The following is a 20914-nucleotide window of genomic DNA, read 5'->3' on the forward strand; positions in this document are numbered from 1 at the left end:
GGTCCCTTCCAGTCCTATGATTCTATGATTATTTTAGCCTTAGGCTTGGAAGGATTAGATGTTTATTGGTAAATGTCAGTAAACATCAATTTCACCATACACACGCAAATCGACCACAAATATTTCATGGAAAATAATCAAAATTACAGATTGGCAAAGTAAGAAAAAATGTTGCTGGAGAACTTATTCGAGTTCAATTTAAGTCTTTTAACTTTGTATATTTTGCATGTGATGTTGACAAATTTTTTAATGGTTATAAAGCTTTAACTTTCTGAATCTCAATGTCTACTGTCATTAAACTATTATCTGACACTCCCGATTGTCTGACCCCATAATTTCCCACAACTCTGAACATTTAAATCAATACTAATAGAAGAAAATGCTTAAAACCTATAAATTTACACAACTGTGAAAATTTAAATTGATAAAAAATGCTTAAAAATAAACATTGATATTCTCCATCGAAATTATAAAAAAATAAAAATCTAATTCTGCCAAGCATACCTATGCTTGAGATAGCTCTGGTGAGTTACAATCAGTGATCCAAACATTTTCAAATAATTAGTCATTTTAGATAGCTCAATTTCTGAGTGCCTACTTTGAGAAAACTCAAAAGTTCCTTTCGTTCAGGAACTGCTGAGCACCTGTTCTCTGCAAATCAGGCTGTCCAAAGGCGCCTCAAGTCAGGCATCCAAAATCACTAGTCATTTTTGAAAATGGAGGCCAGTGCATGGAAAACAGTTACAACAATGTAGTAGCAATGCATACTAGCATATCCTTTTAAATTGTTTATAAAAGGACACTTGGGAATCTAATTATTTCAGGAATGTCAAAAAACATCTGCCTTCATTGAGGATTAGATACGTCGTAAGTTTGATGTCTAAAAACAAATCTAATTTTGAGTTGTTCACATGCACAGGTGCCTGTTATTTTAAAAGAACATTATATATATATATATAAAAATGGGACTATATATATATAAAGGGACTATATATATATATATAAAGGGACCTCAGGATGTCATGCAATCCATCCCCCCATACTGAGGCAGGATTTTATATATATATAAAATCCTGCCTCAGTATGGGGGGATGGATTGCATGACATCCTGAGGTCCCTTCCAGCCCTACATTTCTATGAGTTTATTTGCAAGGTTTTCTTCATGCTTAGAAAACTAAAAAAACTGTTCCGCCAATTTTGTTGTAACTTCCCAAATACAATTTATTTCTTGGGATAAAACTAATAATGAGAAATTCCACCCCGAAAGGAATATTTTGAAAATGTTTTGAGAACTGGTCTGAAAACATAGTTTTAGATTGGAATGACTCTTCCAATCTCTCTGCACATGGTTGTGTTGTCATTCACTGTGACACAGACTAGTTAGCATCTCAAGCTGGTAAAAATTATCTCAAACTTTGTTAGCATGCTGTGCTAATTACAGTTATAAGTTATGAACTTCCCCTCTCTTTTTAAAAGCATCTTTAACCTTTAGTGATATACACTTATTACTATATACTGTAACTTGATTTCCAACATCTACAGGAAGTCTTTCCATAAATAAATTAATCTTCGAACACACATTATATTGTAACCTAAAAACTATCTAGAGAAAGAGTTAACATTCTGTCAACTTGATACAGTGTTTCAATTAGCTTAAGGAAACTAAGTCTTACCAAGAGCAAGCTTTGCCATTTGTAAATTGGTGATCCAAGACTGTTTGATAGCAGGAGTAAATGTATTGAACACTGCAGTAAAGAAAGTTGGTCTCCCAGACCTGTGAAACATTAAAGAAATAATAATCACTTTTCAATAATCTCTCTAAAAATGAAATGAAACTTCTTGTTCTAACAAGTACAGGACACAGGGCTAGGAATGCCCAGGGCTAGGAATGCTGAGCAACATGATGAGCTCTTAGTCCTTTCTCTGCATACACACACTTAGAAAGATTTAGATTTACAATTTCTACTGACTTGTCCTGCTTCCCTGGAAGCTGCAGCTGAATTCTGCAGCGATCTGCAGCTCTGATTTCATCTTCTTTTTTCAATATAAGTTTTTGTAAACCTGATGTCCAGTCATGGGCCACTGACTGGTTCAAGTTCTGCAAGATTAAAAGAAAAGGTGTTGAGGTACAATACTAACACAAAAAGCAACAGATAACACATTCTCCTTTAAGCTAACTCTGCCACTAGACATGGGTGAAATAGTCACAATGAACAATTTATTAATAGACACATTAATCTTTTTTCTGTGCACACATTGCACATGAATAATTTAACAGATTTGTTAATGCCATTCAGAATTATTTGACAAATGTTTATGTCAACATGTTTCATCTGATGATGGACTTTCAAACAGTTTATTGCAAGTACGGTTGGGTGAATATAGCAGAACATATTCACAAACATCTAATGGAATAAAAAGTATAAATTTGCTTCAGCCATATTCAGGACCTTTTAATTACCTTTCACTGAACATTTATACGAGCCAATTTTTGTTTTGTAAACTTTTTGTAGAAAGAGTTCAAATCCTTGTGTAAATACTACATTTGCTCAAATATTCAAACCAGAGGTACTTGTTTAACCATCTTGAAAGTTTTCTGTGGGGCTGGGAGTTATCTAGTCAGGTAGCAGAGACAATCACATGTAATTCAGGCGATCCATCACCTTGCAGGAGTATATCTGATACACTCAAAGCAATAATGATGGTGAACAGTCCATATGCTGAAGTAGGTTAATTTCAAATAGCTAAAAAAGAACAGGAGTACTTGTGGCACCTTAGAGACTAACAAATTTATTAGAGCATAAGCTTTCGTGGGCTACAAACCACTTGAAGAAGTGGGTTGTAGCCCACGAAAGCTTATGCTCTAATAAATTTGTTAGTCTCTAAGGTGCCACAGTACTCCTGTTCTTTTTGAGGATACAGACTAACACGGCTGCTACCCTGAAACCTGTCAAATAGCTAAGAAATGTATATAAAGTTTCTATCACAAAGAGAGAGAGGCCTTATTCTTCAAATAAATATGAACAGTTCACCCATTACCACCTGCAAGTATTCAATATTCAAAATTGGTGCTTCTTTGACTGGCTATGTAAGTGGCACGGTATTGTACGCTCCTGGCTAGTTTCCAGTCTGAATATTCATAATAATGCACCTGAAATTCACTTTCTGTAAATATTTTGCAATATTCACTTAAAAATCATTGTTTCAGTGAAAATTCCTAACAGTACATTTGCAGTGTTGCTAACACCTGCAATGTTATCACAACTCTTGCAATATTTTATGTTTTACTTAATGCTCCGATCCTGGAGACAAGAGATTATGGAAGAATCTCAGTTTTCATTTACCAAAAAATTAAGTTTCTAGCCCCCATGGTTGCAAAGAAAAGCTTGAAAATGTGCCCCAAATACATCCTAAAGGCTCAAAAACCAGAAGGTGAACTAAAAAACCCTATTTGTAAAATTTAATGATTTTTAAGCCAATCTCATGATTTTGGGGGCCTGACTCATGATTTTGGAACATTCAGCCCTGGTCTACACTAAGGGTGGGGATCGATCTAAGTTACACAACTTCAGCTATGTGAATAAAGTAGCTGAAGTCGATGTACTTAGATCTACTTACCACGGTGTCTTCACTACGGTGAGTCGACTGCTGCCGCTCCCCCGTCGACTCTGCCTGCGCCTCTCACGGAGCTGGAGTACAGGAGTCGATGGGAGAGCGCTCGGGGATCGATTTATTGTGACTAGACTAGATGCGATAAATCAATCCCCATTGGATCGATCGCTGCCCGCCGATCCGGACAGTAGTGAAGACATACCCTTAAGGTTAGCAATAGTACAATTGTTTGATGGAATATATGGTGAAAAGAACACAAATGTGGTGTGAACACAGCTTAAACAAATTAGTGTAAAAATATAAAAAAAATTATTCATGAGTATTCATTTGTAGTATTCACCAATTTTAACTACTGTACCATCACAAAAAGACTGGGACTAGGTATTTGGGGTGGGTGTTAGGATCCTTAGCCAGATATGATAAAGCAGCAATGTAAAACAATCTTCCCACTACTACATAGCCCAATCCTAAGAAAGCATTTTTCTTAGGAATTGAAATGTAATTCTGTACCCATATTAGCTTAGCAGCTACTGGGCAAATGCAGACACTTTTTTACCCACCCACACATAAAAACAACAGAGAAAAACAAGATTAGAAAGCAAGCTGTAATCTATTTATAACTCTAAACATTTAACAGTAAATCAATTACTGGAGTTTAAAAATGATTATACGCTCTCCAGGGAGAACTAAAGAATGCCATACAGAGCTCTCAGAAAGGACTGATTGATTCTACAGCTTTAGGACTGGAAGTGTATTTTGAAAATAAGTCAGGCTTTGGTTGTTACCTGATAGTTTCCTTTAAGACTGCCTATCAGTTGACTAATTTGACTGACTACGTTCAAATCATGTAAAAGATTCTGCAAATCATGGTACAGTTGTCCTGGTCCCATATAAAGTTTGTCTGAAATACATAAAAATATGTGTTATATACAACAAAATATCCAATTCAGCAGCCAAAGGAAAGCATCACTGAAAGGTGAAGGTGAGAAATATTAACCTACAAGCTGCTGGTATTTAATTCTGTATACAGGCCAGGCTAATCAGGGCTAGCCTTGCTCCTTCTCATACACAAAAAATAGACAAGTGTCCTGATGTGCAGCTACACCGAGGATGGGATTCACAAGGGGAACTTAGGCACTCCAACGCGCAGCACACAATGTCCACTCCACAGATGTGGTAAAATTGCCAAGGGGTAAAAAATACCAAAATAAATACCAAGCCCCAAGTAGATCACTATAGACTTTATTGTGCAATCAGTTTTTAAGATGAATTCCACCGCTTGACTGATGGAAAACTCAGTGTTAGGCTAAGGCACTATATAGTCCCAAAACATTTCAAATGATTTTTTTGCTTAATGATTTTCTGGTAACATGAACTAATTTATTAGAGAAGATTTTTGTGAAATGCCTTTGAGCATCAAATAGGGAACTGTTGAGTATACCTTGATTTATACAATTACAGAACAGATATAACTTTCATCCAGTGTTCTTTTCCTGTGCTGCATGTTAATAAGTACAATGTAGTCTTTCTTAACCTCACATTCAACGCAGCGTGTAAGAAAGAAAGTGTAAGCTTAATTTATTACATAAAATGCAAACAATTAATTCCCAAGTAGAAACGGAGAAGAGGAAGATTTATATCTGATGTTATCTTTTTACAATTTGCTTTGTACATGAGAAATAACTGAATTAGTGCATTTCAACTCCCACTAACTCTGCTTCCAGAAAAAGCAGCATTTGAAATTCCTAAACAGTTCTTTCCCCATCCCCTTCTTTTGTCTTTTTATTCTCTTAAATTTTGGCTAATCAATGTCCGTAATAGTCGTCATTTTTTATTAAGGGCCAGAGTTTGCCATTCTTATTCCTATACAGTTGTTAATTTCAGCGGGGCTACTCACAAAGTAAAGTACTATGCAATGTGAATAACAGACTGGCAAACTCTAACCCCAAAGAGTGAGAATGTGCTGAACACTGTACAAGGCACAAAATGAGACAACCTCTACCCCTACAGTGCTTACAATGCAAAGAATAAGGGTGTAAAATAAATTTTAGCATGCTCCCAGGTAGTCAGTAATTTAGCCAAGGAATTTGTGATGGATCACATTTACTTACCTGTCTTATTTTTGACTTTTTCCATTTCCCAAACATTCAGGTGTATTTGCAACCTACTCTGACCATTAACTAGGTATGGACATAAACCAAACACCCATGAAATTTGCTGAAGCTCAATTCTCCACCTGGATACTGTCTAAACTTCATAGCTGGATCTACATAGTAGGTTAAACCAGATCCAAATTTCTTCAGACTTCTGGGAGTTTCAAATCCAAATGCAAACCTAACCACTCAGGTTCACCTATCTCTAGTAGGAAACAAACTAGCGGCCTGCCATCTCCATGGTTTGTAAATTTATTATATAATGAGTCAAAACATGAGTTTGTGCTAAAAGGGACACCTTCCTGTAGATTGGGCCCACTGACCCATCATTGATGAGGCAGTTGCAGACAAAGATAATTTACAAGTTAATAGATAATATATGCAAATATTTTGTAAGATAATTTGTCTTCATTTAAAACACCTAATATATGTAAATATCTTAATAAAAAACTTTAAAATGTAATTTAAAAAAACATTACAGCAGCTAGTTTATTAACTATACCAGATTTGTTTCCAATATATTCCTAATTACATTTAGTATAGTTAATACATGAGTTGACATCTAGTAGCCATAATCCACTTGTGCTAGTACTTATAAGTATAACTATTCAATTGCAAACATTTAAATTTTAAATATAAAAGCTAAGTTTGTGCAGTTTCTCTTGTCGTGTGCAGAGCTATATCTCTTGTAAATCTGATGCCATTTACTGCAACTTCATGAGGGAGGAGATAACTGATGAGTTGCAAATGACTATGCGTTTTCTCCTCATGATAATTTTATCCTATTCTATCCTATTCATATTCTTATATCACCCTAACCACTGTAGCTAATGGACACCTTCCAGAAGTGCAATTAAGGGATATGACTAGCATATGCCAAATGTGGTTTTCGTTCAGTCCCTTCTGTGAGGGTTATTCATTTTATTATGTATTTTATTTTTAAATGTCTACAGCACTATGTGTTTTATTTTATGACTGAAGGCAAGCTCAGAGAACAGCCCCATATACATGGTATGGGAAGGGGTGGGGTTTGAGGCTTTTTTTGATTCTGCAGGAGTTTTCTCCACCCAATAAAGCTCTGTCTCCTACACAGATCAGCTTTACCCTTGCAGTGGACAAGTCCATTGTGCCTGAGGAGCACAGCTGTTGACCAGAGGCCCTCTTCCGGGAGCTTTAGATCATCTTACAGATATCCTAGCCCCAGACCATTGAATACCTTGAAGATAAGGACAGAGATCTTGATTTTGACTCAATAATTGTCATCTCAGTCTATTTTCTCGATATCATGCATGTTTTATAGGCTTTTAATAATACTTCAAAATAAACGGATGTAATAAAAGTATCAAAACAAATCAATTAACTTGGGGTTTGAGAGTCCATAATGCAGAACAATTAAATGAAAGCCATTTTATGCTCATTCATTAAAGACCAAAAGTTTTACAACAAAAAAGAAAAAGCTAATAGGCAAATGGTATGAGTGAGACGCAAATGCTATAAGTAAGGAAAACAAATAATAGCTTAAGAATATTTGTTCATCTTCTGCTATTCCGAAGCACCTAGGGACACATTCAGAGGAAATGAAAACGATAGTGTAAGTTTTCATTAAGGGCCAGATCCAAAGTCCATGGTAGTCAATGGGAGTATTGGCTTTGGATGAGTCCTTAGTAGGCATATATTGTGTAAGGGAACATAAAGCAGTGTAAGCAGGCGTAAATTACATGCCGATGGGACTACAAAGGAGGTGCTTTTCCTGTTACAATCTCAGCCCTCTGCCTCAAAACAAAATCTTATTCCCAAATAGTGGGTTGTAATTTACATGAACATTTACGTTATCTCTGAATTTGATCCTGGCTTTGCCTGTACTAAGAGGTGGCTAACAGCATGTTAATTAACTCTTGGTAGTTAATGTGCTGTCCAGCACAACTTTATTTTCCCATTGAAGGCAAGGCCTAAATGGGTATGTCTACATTTCAAGCTGGAGATGTAAATTCCAGCTTGGGGAGACATACCTGCTCTAGCTTGGATTGAGCCAGCATGCTAAAAATAGAGTGTAGCCAGGGCGGCATGAACAGCAGGAGGGACTAGCCACCCTGAGTACATATCTATGGTCTCAGACAAGATCATACATGGGGCAGCTCGCCCCTCCCGCCACTCGCACTGCTGTGGCTACACGTCTGTTTTCAGCACAATAGCTCAATCAGAGGTAATGTGGGTACATCTCCTTGAGCTGGAATTTACACCGTCAGCTCCAAGGGTAGATGTAGCCAATGAGCGCAGAAGAGGCAAGGATCTGTAAACAGCCTGGCTCTTCTGGACAATGATGTGCATGGGGAGAAAGGATGCGGCAGACTGTATCCAGTACTCCAATCTATGGACTGCAGCGGCAAGTTGGGCAAGTGCTCTGTACACTGCCTACAGATTAAGGGTCAAATCCTGGCCCCATTGAAGTTAATGGCAGTTTAGCCATTGACTTCAACAGGGCCAGGATTTGACCCTAAGGGTATGTCTACACTTGGAGCTAGAGGTGTAATTCCCTACTCGAGGAGACACACTCATACCTGCTCTCATCTAATTACAGTACTAAAAATAGAGTGTAGCCCCAGCAGCAGGGGCTATTTGCATGATTATGTGCTCATCAGAGACACTGGGTATATTCTCAGGATGGGTAGCCCCTCCCTCCACTCACACTGCCACTGCTATACTCTATTTTTTAGCACACTAGCTCGATCAGAGCTAGCATATGTATGTCTCCTCAAACTGGGGATTATACCCTGTTTGCCCAAATTGTGATCTTAACTGCAAAAAGTATGTAAAAGTTCATATGTACCTCAGGGGGCTCCCCAGAAGCGGCAACATCCCTCGTCTCCTACAGGGAGGCACGGCTAGGGGGCTCTATGCGCTGCCTCCGCCTGCAGGCACCACCCCCGTAGCACCCACTGGCGGTGGTTCCTGGCCAATGGGAGCTGCGGAGCCAGCACTCAGGGAGGAGGCAGTGCACAGAGCTGCATGGCAACACCTCTGCATAGGAGCTGAGGGATGTTGGTGTTTCTGGGGAGGCGCGGAGCTGGGGAGGCAGCCTGCCAGCCCCACCAAACACCAACAATCCCGGGCCACCCGCTGCCACCTGCCCCTCCCCCCTGCACCAGCACGGATCCCAGCCCCCGCAGCACCCATGGTCCCTCCCCCAGACTGCCCCCCCTCCCAAGAACCCCCGACACCCCTGAGCCACCCCCTCCCTAAGATTTAGTCAGGAATATATAGTACGAGTCATGGACAGGTCACAGGTCGTGAATATTTGTTTACTGCCCATGACCCGTCCATGACTTTTACTAAAAATACCCGTGACTAAAACCTAGCCTTAGTCATAATAACCTGTAATAACTCATGGGATGGGAAAAGGTATGAAAGAGAGACAGAATAACTGAATTAGTGTAAACAAAAAGGCCAAGTTGATATAATTCCAGGATTGTGTTGCAAAAATGCTTGTTAAAAACAGGAGATGTATGTGGAGCAAGAACTTAATGAGCCAAAATTGGTATGTCAGATATTAGGTCTCACTGGTGGAAAAAATACTGAGGGACTGGGTTATTCCACCCATCTCTCCCTTAGTAAGCTGCTAGTGGACAGGAAAACACTCTTGAATATTTGTATGGACCTTCACAGACGCTGACACATGGGGAATGTTCAGACGTCAATGATAAAAACCTCTATGTCAAATTGGACAACATCTGTCCCATCCTGCAACACAGGAAGCACTCTCCACTCCAAGTTCTCCAATTCATTCGTGATGCAGAGCTGAAGGACACTTTTCCTAATATGTTTATAGCTTTTAGGATTCTGCTCAAGCTGCCAGTCAAGTCACGAGTGGTGAGCGCAGCTTTTTGAATCTCTGGCTCATTAAAACATATCTTCCATCGATGATGGCTGATGAGAGACTGACATCACTTGCTATTTTATTGCTTGAAAATGCCATTGGCCAGTCTTTGGATCTCTCTGACGCTGTGATTCAGTTCATGAGGGTAAAGGCGAGAAACGACACCTTTTGAACTAAAGGACTAGGGTAAACATTCTAAAGCTGTCACCTACTGTAACACTCTTTATACTGGCCCACCCTATATAGGTGCACAGTTCAATTTCTTCATGTTAGTACCTTTCAGTTATTCTTAAAATTAAAATGTTTCTATAAGCTTAGAGGAAATAATTTTTTTATTTGCTTATATATGGCATGAATAAATACAGATTTACAGATCCTAGCATGCAAATTTATCGTCTTATACGACAGGAATAAATCATGCATGCAAATCATGCATAAAAGTCATGATATGGGCTACTAATGCAATAAAAAATAAGGTATTCAAAAGTTTAACAAATGGAGGGGGAGAGGCACCAAAGATCCTCCTCGCCTGGGGCGCCATTTGGTCTAGGGCCGGCCCTGACACTGCAACCCTTTCCCAATCACACAACTCTGCAGCTTCTGCCCCACAACCCGTCTTGTCTCCCCACCATATTGAGACACCAGGCAGCACAGGGTTTCGTCCACTGAGCACAGCAATCAGCTGTAGCTCCTTCCCTGTGATGGCCAGCACAGCAGCAGCGACATTAATGTGCACTGACAGGCCAGCTGCTCCTTGGAGACCCCTCTGTCTGGCTCCCCCTTTTGCTGCTCCCCGCAGCGACTGTGCAGTAAATTCTGTATGCTACATCCTGGGGCATTGCAAGACTTCTGGATAATACAGCTCTGAGAAGATCACCTCCCCCTGCCCCCCGATTCTTTAAGAAGAACTAATCCTTATTTACATTAGTGAGCAATTACTTGCATAAATAGTTGATTGACTTCTAATGTGAGTGGGTTGGTTCACAATCTGGCCCTTCGTAATTTCTGATAGATTTATGCTACTTTAAGGAAAGTTCAATGATGTATTATTATTTTTATTTGAAAAAAAATCAAGAGGAATCAAATTCCATCTGCGTATCATTTAAACACATTTCTAAAAGCTACATTCAGCATTCCCTGACTATTGTGAATGTTTATACAAATATTTGTGTATCACATCTCACATTAGTACCAAGGATTGTTAGTAGAAATATTCCTGGTTATCTCTTATATTGCAAAATAACTATTTCTGACAAGCTGCTCCTTGAGTATGATTACATTAATTACTTTCGTTTCATGCAATCAGTACATAAGCATACAGCATTGATATAAATTTCTTGGAAACAGATGTACTGACATGAAGTAAAAACACAAGAAGTAAAAATAATGCTTAAGAAAAGCTCAATTTTATAATAAATATTAAATGGCTTTTTTTTGAGAGAGGTGAAGAGCGCTCACTGTTTCTTCAAAATCAGACTGTAAAAAATCCAATCTGAAACCGGATTTGATGATAAATATTCATCTGTTAAAAACAATAGACAAAACTAAGATGGAATATTTTCCTGACTACAATTACAGCATTTTATTGCAATACAACACAAAGTCAATTGTAAGCTTGAAGGTGATGCTAGCTTTAAATGATCCTGCGAAGGCAGTCAGGCCAAAAATTTGACATGCCAGCTGTGGTTTGGATTGTGAGGGCAAGTGTACGTATTATTGCTTCCTCCCACTGAGCCATCTGCTTGCAGCATATTGAAACTTACAAAAATCCAACACTATGAGGGTGAGGAAGATTTAAATTTGATTTGGAACACAGAAGATCAGCTGAAGTCTGGGGAGAAACTGTATTTTTAAAGGGTTCTGATGTATAGACAAAATTACTGTCTTTGGCAAAACAATACTAAATTTGAACTGGTACCTATTCCTGCACTCCAAAGAAATGTGAGTGAATCCACAGATGAGTACTTGCCACAAAATTTGAATCCAGATTTCAACCCACCAAGTTCCAAAGGTGTTCTGGATCCAGGATTATGGTTCAACTCATGACAGACATTGGAGCTCTTCAAATTCAGATCTGGATTTAGACTTAGTTAAGGGATGCTCAGATCTCAAGTTTGGGCTAAGAAAATCTATCTCAGGAATGATGCAGCAATAATATGCTCATACTACTTGAATACAACTGCAGATGTTTCATACTTTTCATTCTAAACTTTTTCTTTTAAATGAAAAATGGCCTGTGAAAATTTTCACAGATAATGTGGTTTTTTGATGTTATTTTTTTAATGACTGGTAGATTTAAGCAGGAGGCAGAGGGGCCTAGAGATCCTCAGCTCCATTTAAGGATGTTTGGGTAGAACTAGGATCTTGCTGAAGAGTCAGTATTACGCCGCGAGAGACAGGTGTCTGTTCACTGCACCGAATGGGTGGGAATTAACGAAGGAAAAACTTGAAACTGTTATGGTGAAGCCCCAAGGCTTTGGACCTCAGACACCTCTTCATGATATCTGGGCACTAGATTATGCTTCTATAAGTGTTCCACTTTGGAGAGCAAGACACATGAGGATAAATATAGCAGCTGCATGGAATTCGAGAGACCTCATATATTAAAGAAAGGTACTCCTCCATAAGAAAGTAAAAGTCTGGTAGAATTATTTACCTGGAAGAGAATGGCTAAAAAGGACAAGACTTTTATATGATGATTTCAAATATGCCAGCTATGTCCACTACTGATCATTAGGATTAGGAAAAGGAATTAATAAGTAATATGGGCATGGATGTTGTTATACATTTGGAAACTGACGCTGGCACCCATTGTCAAGTATTGAGTGTTCTTCGCTTATAAAGGGAATGAGCTATACAACAACATGACAGACAATCACCTAAAAAGCCAACAACAAATTTCCGCCCTCCCCTCATTCCATAAAGAGCCACCCCCATTCACTTTCTATTATTAAAATACACCAAAAACAGATAGGGAAAAGCATCATTTGCAGTCAGCTGTGTGTCTCTAATTCCCTGGCTCTGAAAATTCATTATTAATGTTAAAGCCAGGGACAAAGCAAATGAGTTTTTTATTTTTAGGCACTGCACTAAAAAGTTCCTGAACATTCTCTTACATAAGCAAAGTGCTTTACATCTGCACCATCGCAACAATAGTCATTGTATGTGTATCTTTCAGTTTAGTCACACACAGTGTTACTGTTCCCATGGATACCTCTGTAACTTGTGTGTTTTAAAGACAACATTTTACCAGCTAAGTGGAATTTTATAACAACATTACACAACTAGCCCCCTTCAATCCAAAACCTAAAGTTTACTTATGAAGTAGAATCTAAATAAGCTTCTAAAATGTTAATATAGATCGGGGGTTCTCAAACTGGGGGTCAAGACCCTTCAGGGGGTGACAAGTTTATTACATGGGGGGTCATGAGCTGTCAGCCTCCACCCCAAACTCTGCTTTGCAGCCATCATTTATAATGGTGTTAAATATATAAAAAAGTGTTTTTAAATTTATAAGGGGGGGGGGGTTGCACTCAGAGGCTTGCTATGTGAAAGGGGTCACCAGTACAAAAATTTGAGAACCAAACCACTGATATAGATCCAATCCTAGATAAGGACCCTGAAATAGAAGAAAATCTCTATAAAACAATCTCATGCGGGGTCAGTTTTAAGTTCATGCCATAGAACTAGACTTTCTACCTTATCATATAGAAGGCCCTTTGTGCTTTAACACGTTGTGCCAAATTAATGATCTCAGTAAATTTAAACGGGGGATGAATTTGGGCCATTGTGATTCAAATTCTACTCACTTTAATTCCATAACACTCAAAGCCATGTCATATAGGTGCATGTGGTTTAGGGTGACCAGACGTCCCGATTTTATTGGGACTGTCTCGATATTTGCTTGTTTGTCCCACGTCCCGATCAATGTTAGGTCGGGACACTGGACAAACAAGCAAAGGCTCCTGCGCACAGGCAGAACCCGGAGGGGCTTGCGCCCCCCTGCCTCAACTCCGCCCCCTCTTTCCCCCATTGGATCCCTCAGCAAATCCCCGCCCCCAGCCCCGCCCCCGCACTGCCGGATTGGATCCCTCCCCAAATCCCCGCCTCTTCCCCAAGCACGCCATTCCTCCTCCCTCGGCAAGCGCTGGAGGCCCGGGAGACACAGGGGAGTGCGGGGCCGGGCTGAGTGTGAGTCCGGCCCGGCCCCGAGCGCAGGCAGGACTCGGGCGGGGCGGTACCTGGAGGAGGAGCAGGGAGGCGGCCCACGGGGCCAGGCGGCGGCTGTTCTCCCCACCTGGGCGATGGCCAGTGGGACTCGGGAGCAGCCGCTGCTGCAGCTCCCACTGCCGCGGCGGGAGGAAGCGGCTGCTGACCAAGCACGTGGCGCTCGGCGGCTGCGGCTCTGGCGCCCGGGGCGCGAACCCCCGAGCCTGAACCTGCTGCGGGGACCCAGCACGCATGCTGCACCCAGCCCCTGGCCAGTTGCATCTGGGCTGGCTGCCCAGCTGGTGCAATCCCGTGGGCAGCCCCGGGGCGGAGGCAGCGGCAGCCCAGTTCGTTCCCTGCGGGACTCCGGGACCGCCTGCGGGATTGCACCAGCGGGGGGGGAGAGGGTGGAGGCGCTCTGGCGGTTTTTTTTTTTTTTGCTCTGCCCCCCACGTCCCAATATTTCAGTTTTGACATCTGGTCACCCTAATGTGGTTTAGAATCAACATCTAGAATTGGACTTAAGCGAACAGGAAGTCAGTGCTGATTTTAGAAAATGTGTAATACATCTTTCTGGCTAAGCAGTTTGGCAGCCATATTCTACACAAGCTGCAGCTTTGGAGTGGTCTTCAAGTATAACTCCAAATAGAGTACAGTGAAGTATCCAGTCTAGATAAGGCTGGCTTGGAAAGAAAAAGGATGCAAACATATTAAGAGAAGCTAATGATACTAGGTGCTTTTGGCCACCAACAAAACCTGGGATTCCAGAAGCACATAGTGCCCCCAAAGTGTGACTCTCTTGAGCAGAGGTTGGGTGAACCTCTTTAACAACTGGGGCAGGAGGAATACTCACCCTTCACCTTGAGGAGCCTTCTCATGAAAATTTAGTTGCATTACCCACTCTAACTTCTACAAGAAAATAAACTACTATCATACAGGACACCCTTTTCATCTAAGGTACTTATATGGCCCCAAGCATCTCACAATCTTTAATGTATATATCCTCACAACACCTATGAGGTATGGAAGTACTATTATCAAGAGGCACAGAGCCTTGTCTATGGTACCACAAGAAGTTTGTAGCAGAGCTAGGAAACTGAACCAGAGCCACCCAAGTCCCAGACCAATGCCCTGACCACTGGATCAACCTTCACCTCCCTGTCACTGCGACTCCTTCTTTTTCATGTAATATAAATGTGAACATTGGAGAGCTGTCTCAGCATGCACCTGATGTGACAGAGCTTAACGCTGGAGATAGTGAATACAAAATTATCACCCAACCCAGCAATCACTTGCTCAGGCGAGTAACATTACTCATGTGAGCAGCCCCATTACAAGCAATAGGATTTCTTGCAGCTGCAAACGCTGTGCAAGGTAGTAAGTGTTTGCAGCACTGGGTCCCTAGTGTGTGAGATTATGTAATAGCAGCAAGGAAACGTAGAGGTTTTTAAAAGGAAGTGAGAAGTAGCTCATGCATTGGGAATGAAGTTTAAGGAATATAAAACAGTCCACTTAATCTGGAATGCTAGAAACATTTCTCAGAGAAAGAAGCTGCATTCTGCCAAAATGAAGGAAGGAAAGTAGTGCATTGGGGAGAATAAAGGACTGGGAGTTTCAATCTACACTGGAAAATTTAGGACCAAAATTCACCAATATTGCAGGCCATAATGGTGGGCACCGGTTTGTATCGCCACACACTGAGTAGGGCCTGGAGCAGAACAGCTGGAATTGTGGCAATGAACAAAGCAAAACCCAGAGGACACTGTTTCCTTAGGAGGAAGGAAAAGAGCTGCTGTTTCAGTAGTTCAGCTGCTACTATTCCTTCTTCAGGAAAGGAGTAGGAACTGAAAGCAGAATGGCCCAGGAGCGCCTTCCCTTTTAACTGAAAGTAATTTCACTAATTTACAAATTTGTCACTAACCAGGGATATGAAACAATTTTTTATATCTTGCCTCATTTTTGCTGGACCCTCTATTGCAGATGTCCTGCTTTCAGGAGCTGACAAGACAGCCGCTCAGATCTTTTCATTTTTATTTTTTTCCCCTTCGAGACTCACTGTTCAAAATCAGCCATTTCTACTACAGCTCTCAGAGTAGTATTATTTCTGCTTTTGAAAGGAACCTTCCTGTCACGTCTGATGAAAATGCTGCAAGGGTTTTATATTCTCCAAGACACTAACAGAAACACAAGTATCCAGTATATCCAGTCAAACTCACGCCCACATTTGTTTCCATGGTAACCTTTGGAGACATACATAAACTGACTGCAGAAAGCAGAAGGAAACTCAGTAGAGAGAGTCATGTCTGCATTTTGACATGCTCTTGTTATTCAACATAACAACAAATACAAACCACAGAGATCTAAACCACAAACAGGGGGGTGGAATATGAATGTATCTTCAAAAATTTGCTCATGAAGGAGAAAATATATAACTGGGGTTAAACCCTGGTCCTCAACCACCATAGGTGAATCTATGAAAGTAAAATAGCACCAAACTTCCACCAATAATACACAATATATTGAATCTTTCTCTCATTGTAGTATCATTTCTTAAGCACTGACAACACACTCACCATTGTATGGGAACACACAGGAGAGATGGACATCTCTCCCTCCCTCTTTCTAACTCTCAGTTAATTTTTAGCCACATGGCCAAAAATAAATTGTGCTGTTGCCTGGGTGATAGTATATACTGTATATCATTAATGATCAATGTGGCCAGCAACAGCAAACCAAGCCATAGCTGGCAGCCGCATGCTTCCCACTCAAAAGAGGCCTTATGACTCACTGGATCCCTTCCCCTTTTCTTGCTTTAGAGTCAGTCCTTCTAGGTATTCTTGCCCCAGGTTGCTTTAACCTACACTGGGGCTGGCACAGATCTATCCTGAGAATCAGGGAGCTGTAACAAGCTCCCAAATAGCCTCTCTCTCCGCAGCACCATGTAGAAATGTGACACAGCAGATCCATCACCACAAAAGCAAGCAATATGCCAATTTGGAATCCCAATTGCTAAAGGTCAAGTAAACTGCAGCCACATAAAATTTGACACTTGCCCATAAAGTCCCCCTAAAGAGCAATGATTCTACACTGACATTATTATTTGTGCTTCTACATGCAAAGGGAAGAATGTGTAAGTTAAAGTAGCTTGCTCCCTTTGTTAAATTGCTTTTGGAGGGGAATAGTCTGGATTTGGTGAATACAAGGGATTTAGCCCAGGACATTCATTTTATTTATTTTGGAAAGAGACAACCATTCTCCAACAAGAGAACACCAAAAATCAGTAAGTCATATCCACCACATTCTGACCCGTCCCCTTGTTTATGATGGGAGTGTAGAGTGGCATTTTTTTGCTCTAACTTACTGTACACTTTTCTTTGAGTGAATTGGACCTAACTTGCATCCCTTTTATTAAATTAAAATCAAACGACATTCCACTGGGCCCTAAATGTGCGATCAACCTCTTCAAAAAGCCAAGAAAGAGCAATATACCAAAATGGCAGAAAATAACCCACAAACAAATCCATTCACTCACAAAGATCATCCAAGAGGAAGAGGAGTGAGCATATGAAAGAAATTCAGAGCATGAGAGTTGTTTAGCATATAACAACACTTAAAATACTAAAACAAAGAATAATAATTCAAAAAATAAATAGTACGTGGGCAGCCCTTAAAACATTCAAAGCAACTCATCCTCACAGCATTGCTGTGAGGGAAGCAGATTGGTATTAGAATCCGCATTTGAGAGATTGGGAAACTGAGGCAGAGAAGTGCTGCAACCTTCCCAAGGGCACGCAAGCAAGTCAGTGACAGCCAATATTAAAATTCAGGACTTCTTGAACCTCATGCTCATCCCCCAGACCATGTTGCCTGGACAATAAAATCACTTAGGGAGAGATGATGAATCCTTTACTCCTACAAGTGAACAGTTATGTACAGGAATAGTCTCACCGAAGTCCATGTGAGTCCTGTTCCAAACTACTCGCCAGTGGGAGAAAAGGGTTCACTATTTGGCCCTACTGAATGGGAAAGAGACATTGCCAAGAGTATCTGGCCTAGTGAGATTTTCAGCGATTTCCTAGTCTAAGATCTCTCCATATTATTTATTTCCCTTGCCTAGTTCTGTCTGGGTCCAAAATCATGGCATTTGCTTCTCACCTTTGATACAAAGTCTAACGTTATAATAATGCCCACAGTGACACTGAACCCCCTATTCTTCATAGTGATATTATGATGATATGATTATGGTGTAATTATGATGCATTTTGAATAAGACAGGTCATGTAAGGTGCCATTGGAAAAGTTATGATTTGCTGAATATGATTATCCTATTTGTATACATGTATTTTTGTATCAGAAGTTATGAATATTGACTATGGATCTGTATTTCACATGGAGTCACATCTGGGTAACGCCCACTAGGCAAGATGCTGCCAATCTAAATAGTTGCTTGTAAAGGGCCCGTTCAGTTCATTACGGAAAACAATAGGCCTTAGGAAAAGCTTATCCTCCACCTGGTGAACCTTGCTGAGAACACTCCAGACATCCTATGGTTAATGGCGGCTGTGACTCTGCAATCATGTGATCAGCCCACATGATTCTGGACTCCATTTTGGGTACCCGTATTTTTCCACAAACTGGTCTGAGAACTGAGTTTGCAACAAAGGGTTCCCGCTATATGGAAAGGCTATATAAGGCAGGGAGTGGCATCATCTGTTATTCTTCACTCCATTACAACTCAACACCTGAGAGAAGCTCCAAAAGAAAAAGACTTGGTATGGGAGAGGGGATCCCAAGCTACAAAGCAAGCGCAGCTGGTCCCTTAAGAATCTGCAAGCCTGCTTGTATCATCAGTCAGGGAGAGAATTTGCTAACTCATAACCTATCTTTCTAGTGTCTTAGGCTTAGTTTGTGTTTTTGTTTATTTTACTAGGTAATCTGCTTTGATCTGTTTTCCATCACTTACAATCACTTAAAATCTATCTAAGATCCCTGTGCAGTGCAAGACTATATAATTTTGGGTTTATACTCCAGAGGGGGGTGCGTGCCTAGGGAGCTGGGAAACTGGCTGCGGTCTGCTGTTTTCATGCGGGTAGCCCAGTTTAGGTGAGTGGCGCCACCTGCTGTTGTGTTGGATGATAACAGGGCCTGGATGAGGCTGGCTATGTCCCCAACCTAGCTCTGTGTTGGAGAGGGGCCCCACGGTTCCCACAGCCCCCAGATTGCACCCAAGGGGTGACAACCCAAAACATTCACATCTTGCAAATATTATGGGGATGAATCAAATATATATATATCACACAAAAGCTTTCTCTGATAACTCATCCATGATTTTTTTAAGCTCCCTGTTAAACACCACCATAATTTTTCTGGCACACAATAAATCAAGAAGAAGGAGAGTATCCAAATTGCTTTTCATGCTAATAAAGAAGCAGGATTACTCTGAAAACATTCCCACTCTCATGTCTGAATATTCTATTCTATATAGGTTCTTATACTGCACTCATCCCCATAGGATCCGAGCTTCTTTCAGCAGTGCAATGAGTAATTTAGCACGTATCATTTATCATGTGTCCGATATTTAGCATGCGTCTGTTCTCTCATCCTCTCTCCAGGAGAAGTGTGTGCAGTGGAGTGTTTTGGTTTTGATTTTTAAAAAATAATACACACAGACACATTTGTGTTAGAAACGGCAAGCACAAAGGCATGCACCTGAATGTAGCTTCTTCAGCACTGTGAATAGTTCATTTATGGACTGACAGTTTACTGGATAAGGAAATGAAGATACTAGGTGATGGCCTATATGATCTTGTAGTTGGGGTTTTAAAGAGAGAATCTTATCCAGACTCATTCTGCGGACAGTTCAGTAGGAAAACCTTCTGTAACACATTAGCTTGGAAGGACTCAATGGGGAAACACAGCTGTTAGCATACAGAGTTAAGATAAATGTTTTCATTTGAAACTCTGCAGGTGTGGGTTCTGATCTGTTACATCATTGTAAATCAGGAGTAATTCCAATGAGATAAATGGAATTACTTCTGATTTGCACCAGTGTAAATGACATCAGAATCAAGCCCTATTTTCAAATGGCAAACATAAAATATTTTGCTTTAAATATAGTTGGAGGATGTAGGCAGTGGCAGCGGCTTCTGGAAATCATAGTATATTGCACTAATTTCATATCAGGCAGATTCCTGCATGAAGGATTCTGCAAAACAATGGGGACCTAATATTTCCCCACATTCGCAACAATGAGAGCTACTCAGAAAAATAGGGCTCAAACTAAGGCAACTAAACATGCAAACCAGACGCCACAGCATAGCAAGGAGGTCCGTCCTAAGGGAAGAATTCTTTCCCTTTTTGCTCAAACTACACACATTTTTTCATGCCTAGCGAAGGAAAAAAGCAGATTTGTACTTCAAATACTGCTTTTTGCTACTATTAAAATTTGAGAACAAATGTCATAAATTTGCCGAGTGCAAAAAGTGTTCACATAGCTCTTGTTTCAGACTAACAATGGTAGTTAACACAGGCCCTTGATTTGAATGTATTCATAAAACCTTTCAAACTCCCTCCACCAGTGCAATATAATTTATAGGATGAATTTAAATTCAGGCTATTCAATTCTCTGCAATGGCCAAGATGATGTTTGCCACTTTTATCTCCGTCTTTTGTCATGATGGATCAAGCAATAATCTTAAAATACAAACGACATTTTAGCCAGCATCTTTATGAACCTGAGTGCATTACAAGAATCCCATTGACTCACTGTAGTGATTAACAGAAATGACCCAAACAGAATAGAGTACAGAGCTATACAAATTAGGCCAATACTAATGGGATACGATGTGACAGTTGCCCCCTTATACAAAAAGTTTTGTGGGGGGGAAGAATGCCATGGTAAAACAGATGTAATTACCAACAATCCTTGTAAGGATACAGTTGGAACTTATCAAAAATCCTTGCTGAGACAGGCAGTAACATGAGAGTATTAGTCTTATGGAGTCTAAATACTTCACTGCCAAGGCTGCACCTACAAGTCTCCTTTTCTCAGTCCTCCAAGACAAGG

At 40.5% G+C, this 20914-nt stretch overlaps 1 protein-coding gene across 4 annotated transcripts in view; it reads right to left on the reverse strand.

The window, feature by feature from the left end:
• The window catches only part of ARHGEF10 (Rho guanine nucleotide exchange factor 10), a 166557-nt gene that overhangs the window by 48445 nt on the left and 97198 nt on the right, over window positions 1-20914 (reverse strand). For all 4 annotated transcript variants that reach the window (XM_054023863.1, XM_054023861.1, XM_054023864.1 and 1 more), the window contains 3 exons: window positions 4398-4513; window positions 1971-2098; window positions 1674-1774 (listed from right to left, as the gene is read on the reverse strand). In XM_054023863.1, coding sequence (XP_053879838.1) covers window positions 1674-1774; window positions 1971-2098; window positions 4398-4513 — 345 coding nt within the window. The remainder of the gene's footprint in view (window positions 1-1673; window positions 1775-1970; window positions 2099-4397; window positions 4514-20914) is intronic.

Source organism: Malaclemys terrapin, chromosome 3, assembly GCF_027887155.1.
Source record: "Malaclemys terrapin pileata isolate rMalTer1 chromosome 3, rMalTer1.hap1, whole genome shotgun sequence".
NCBI lineage: Eukaryota > Metazoa > Chordata > Testudines > Emydidae > Malaclemys > Malaclemys terrapin.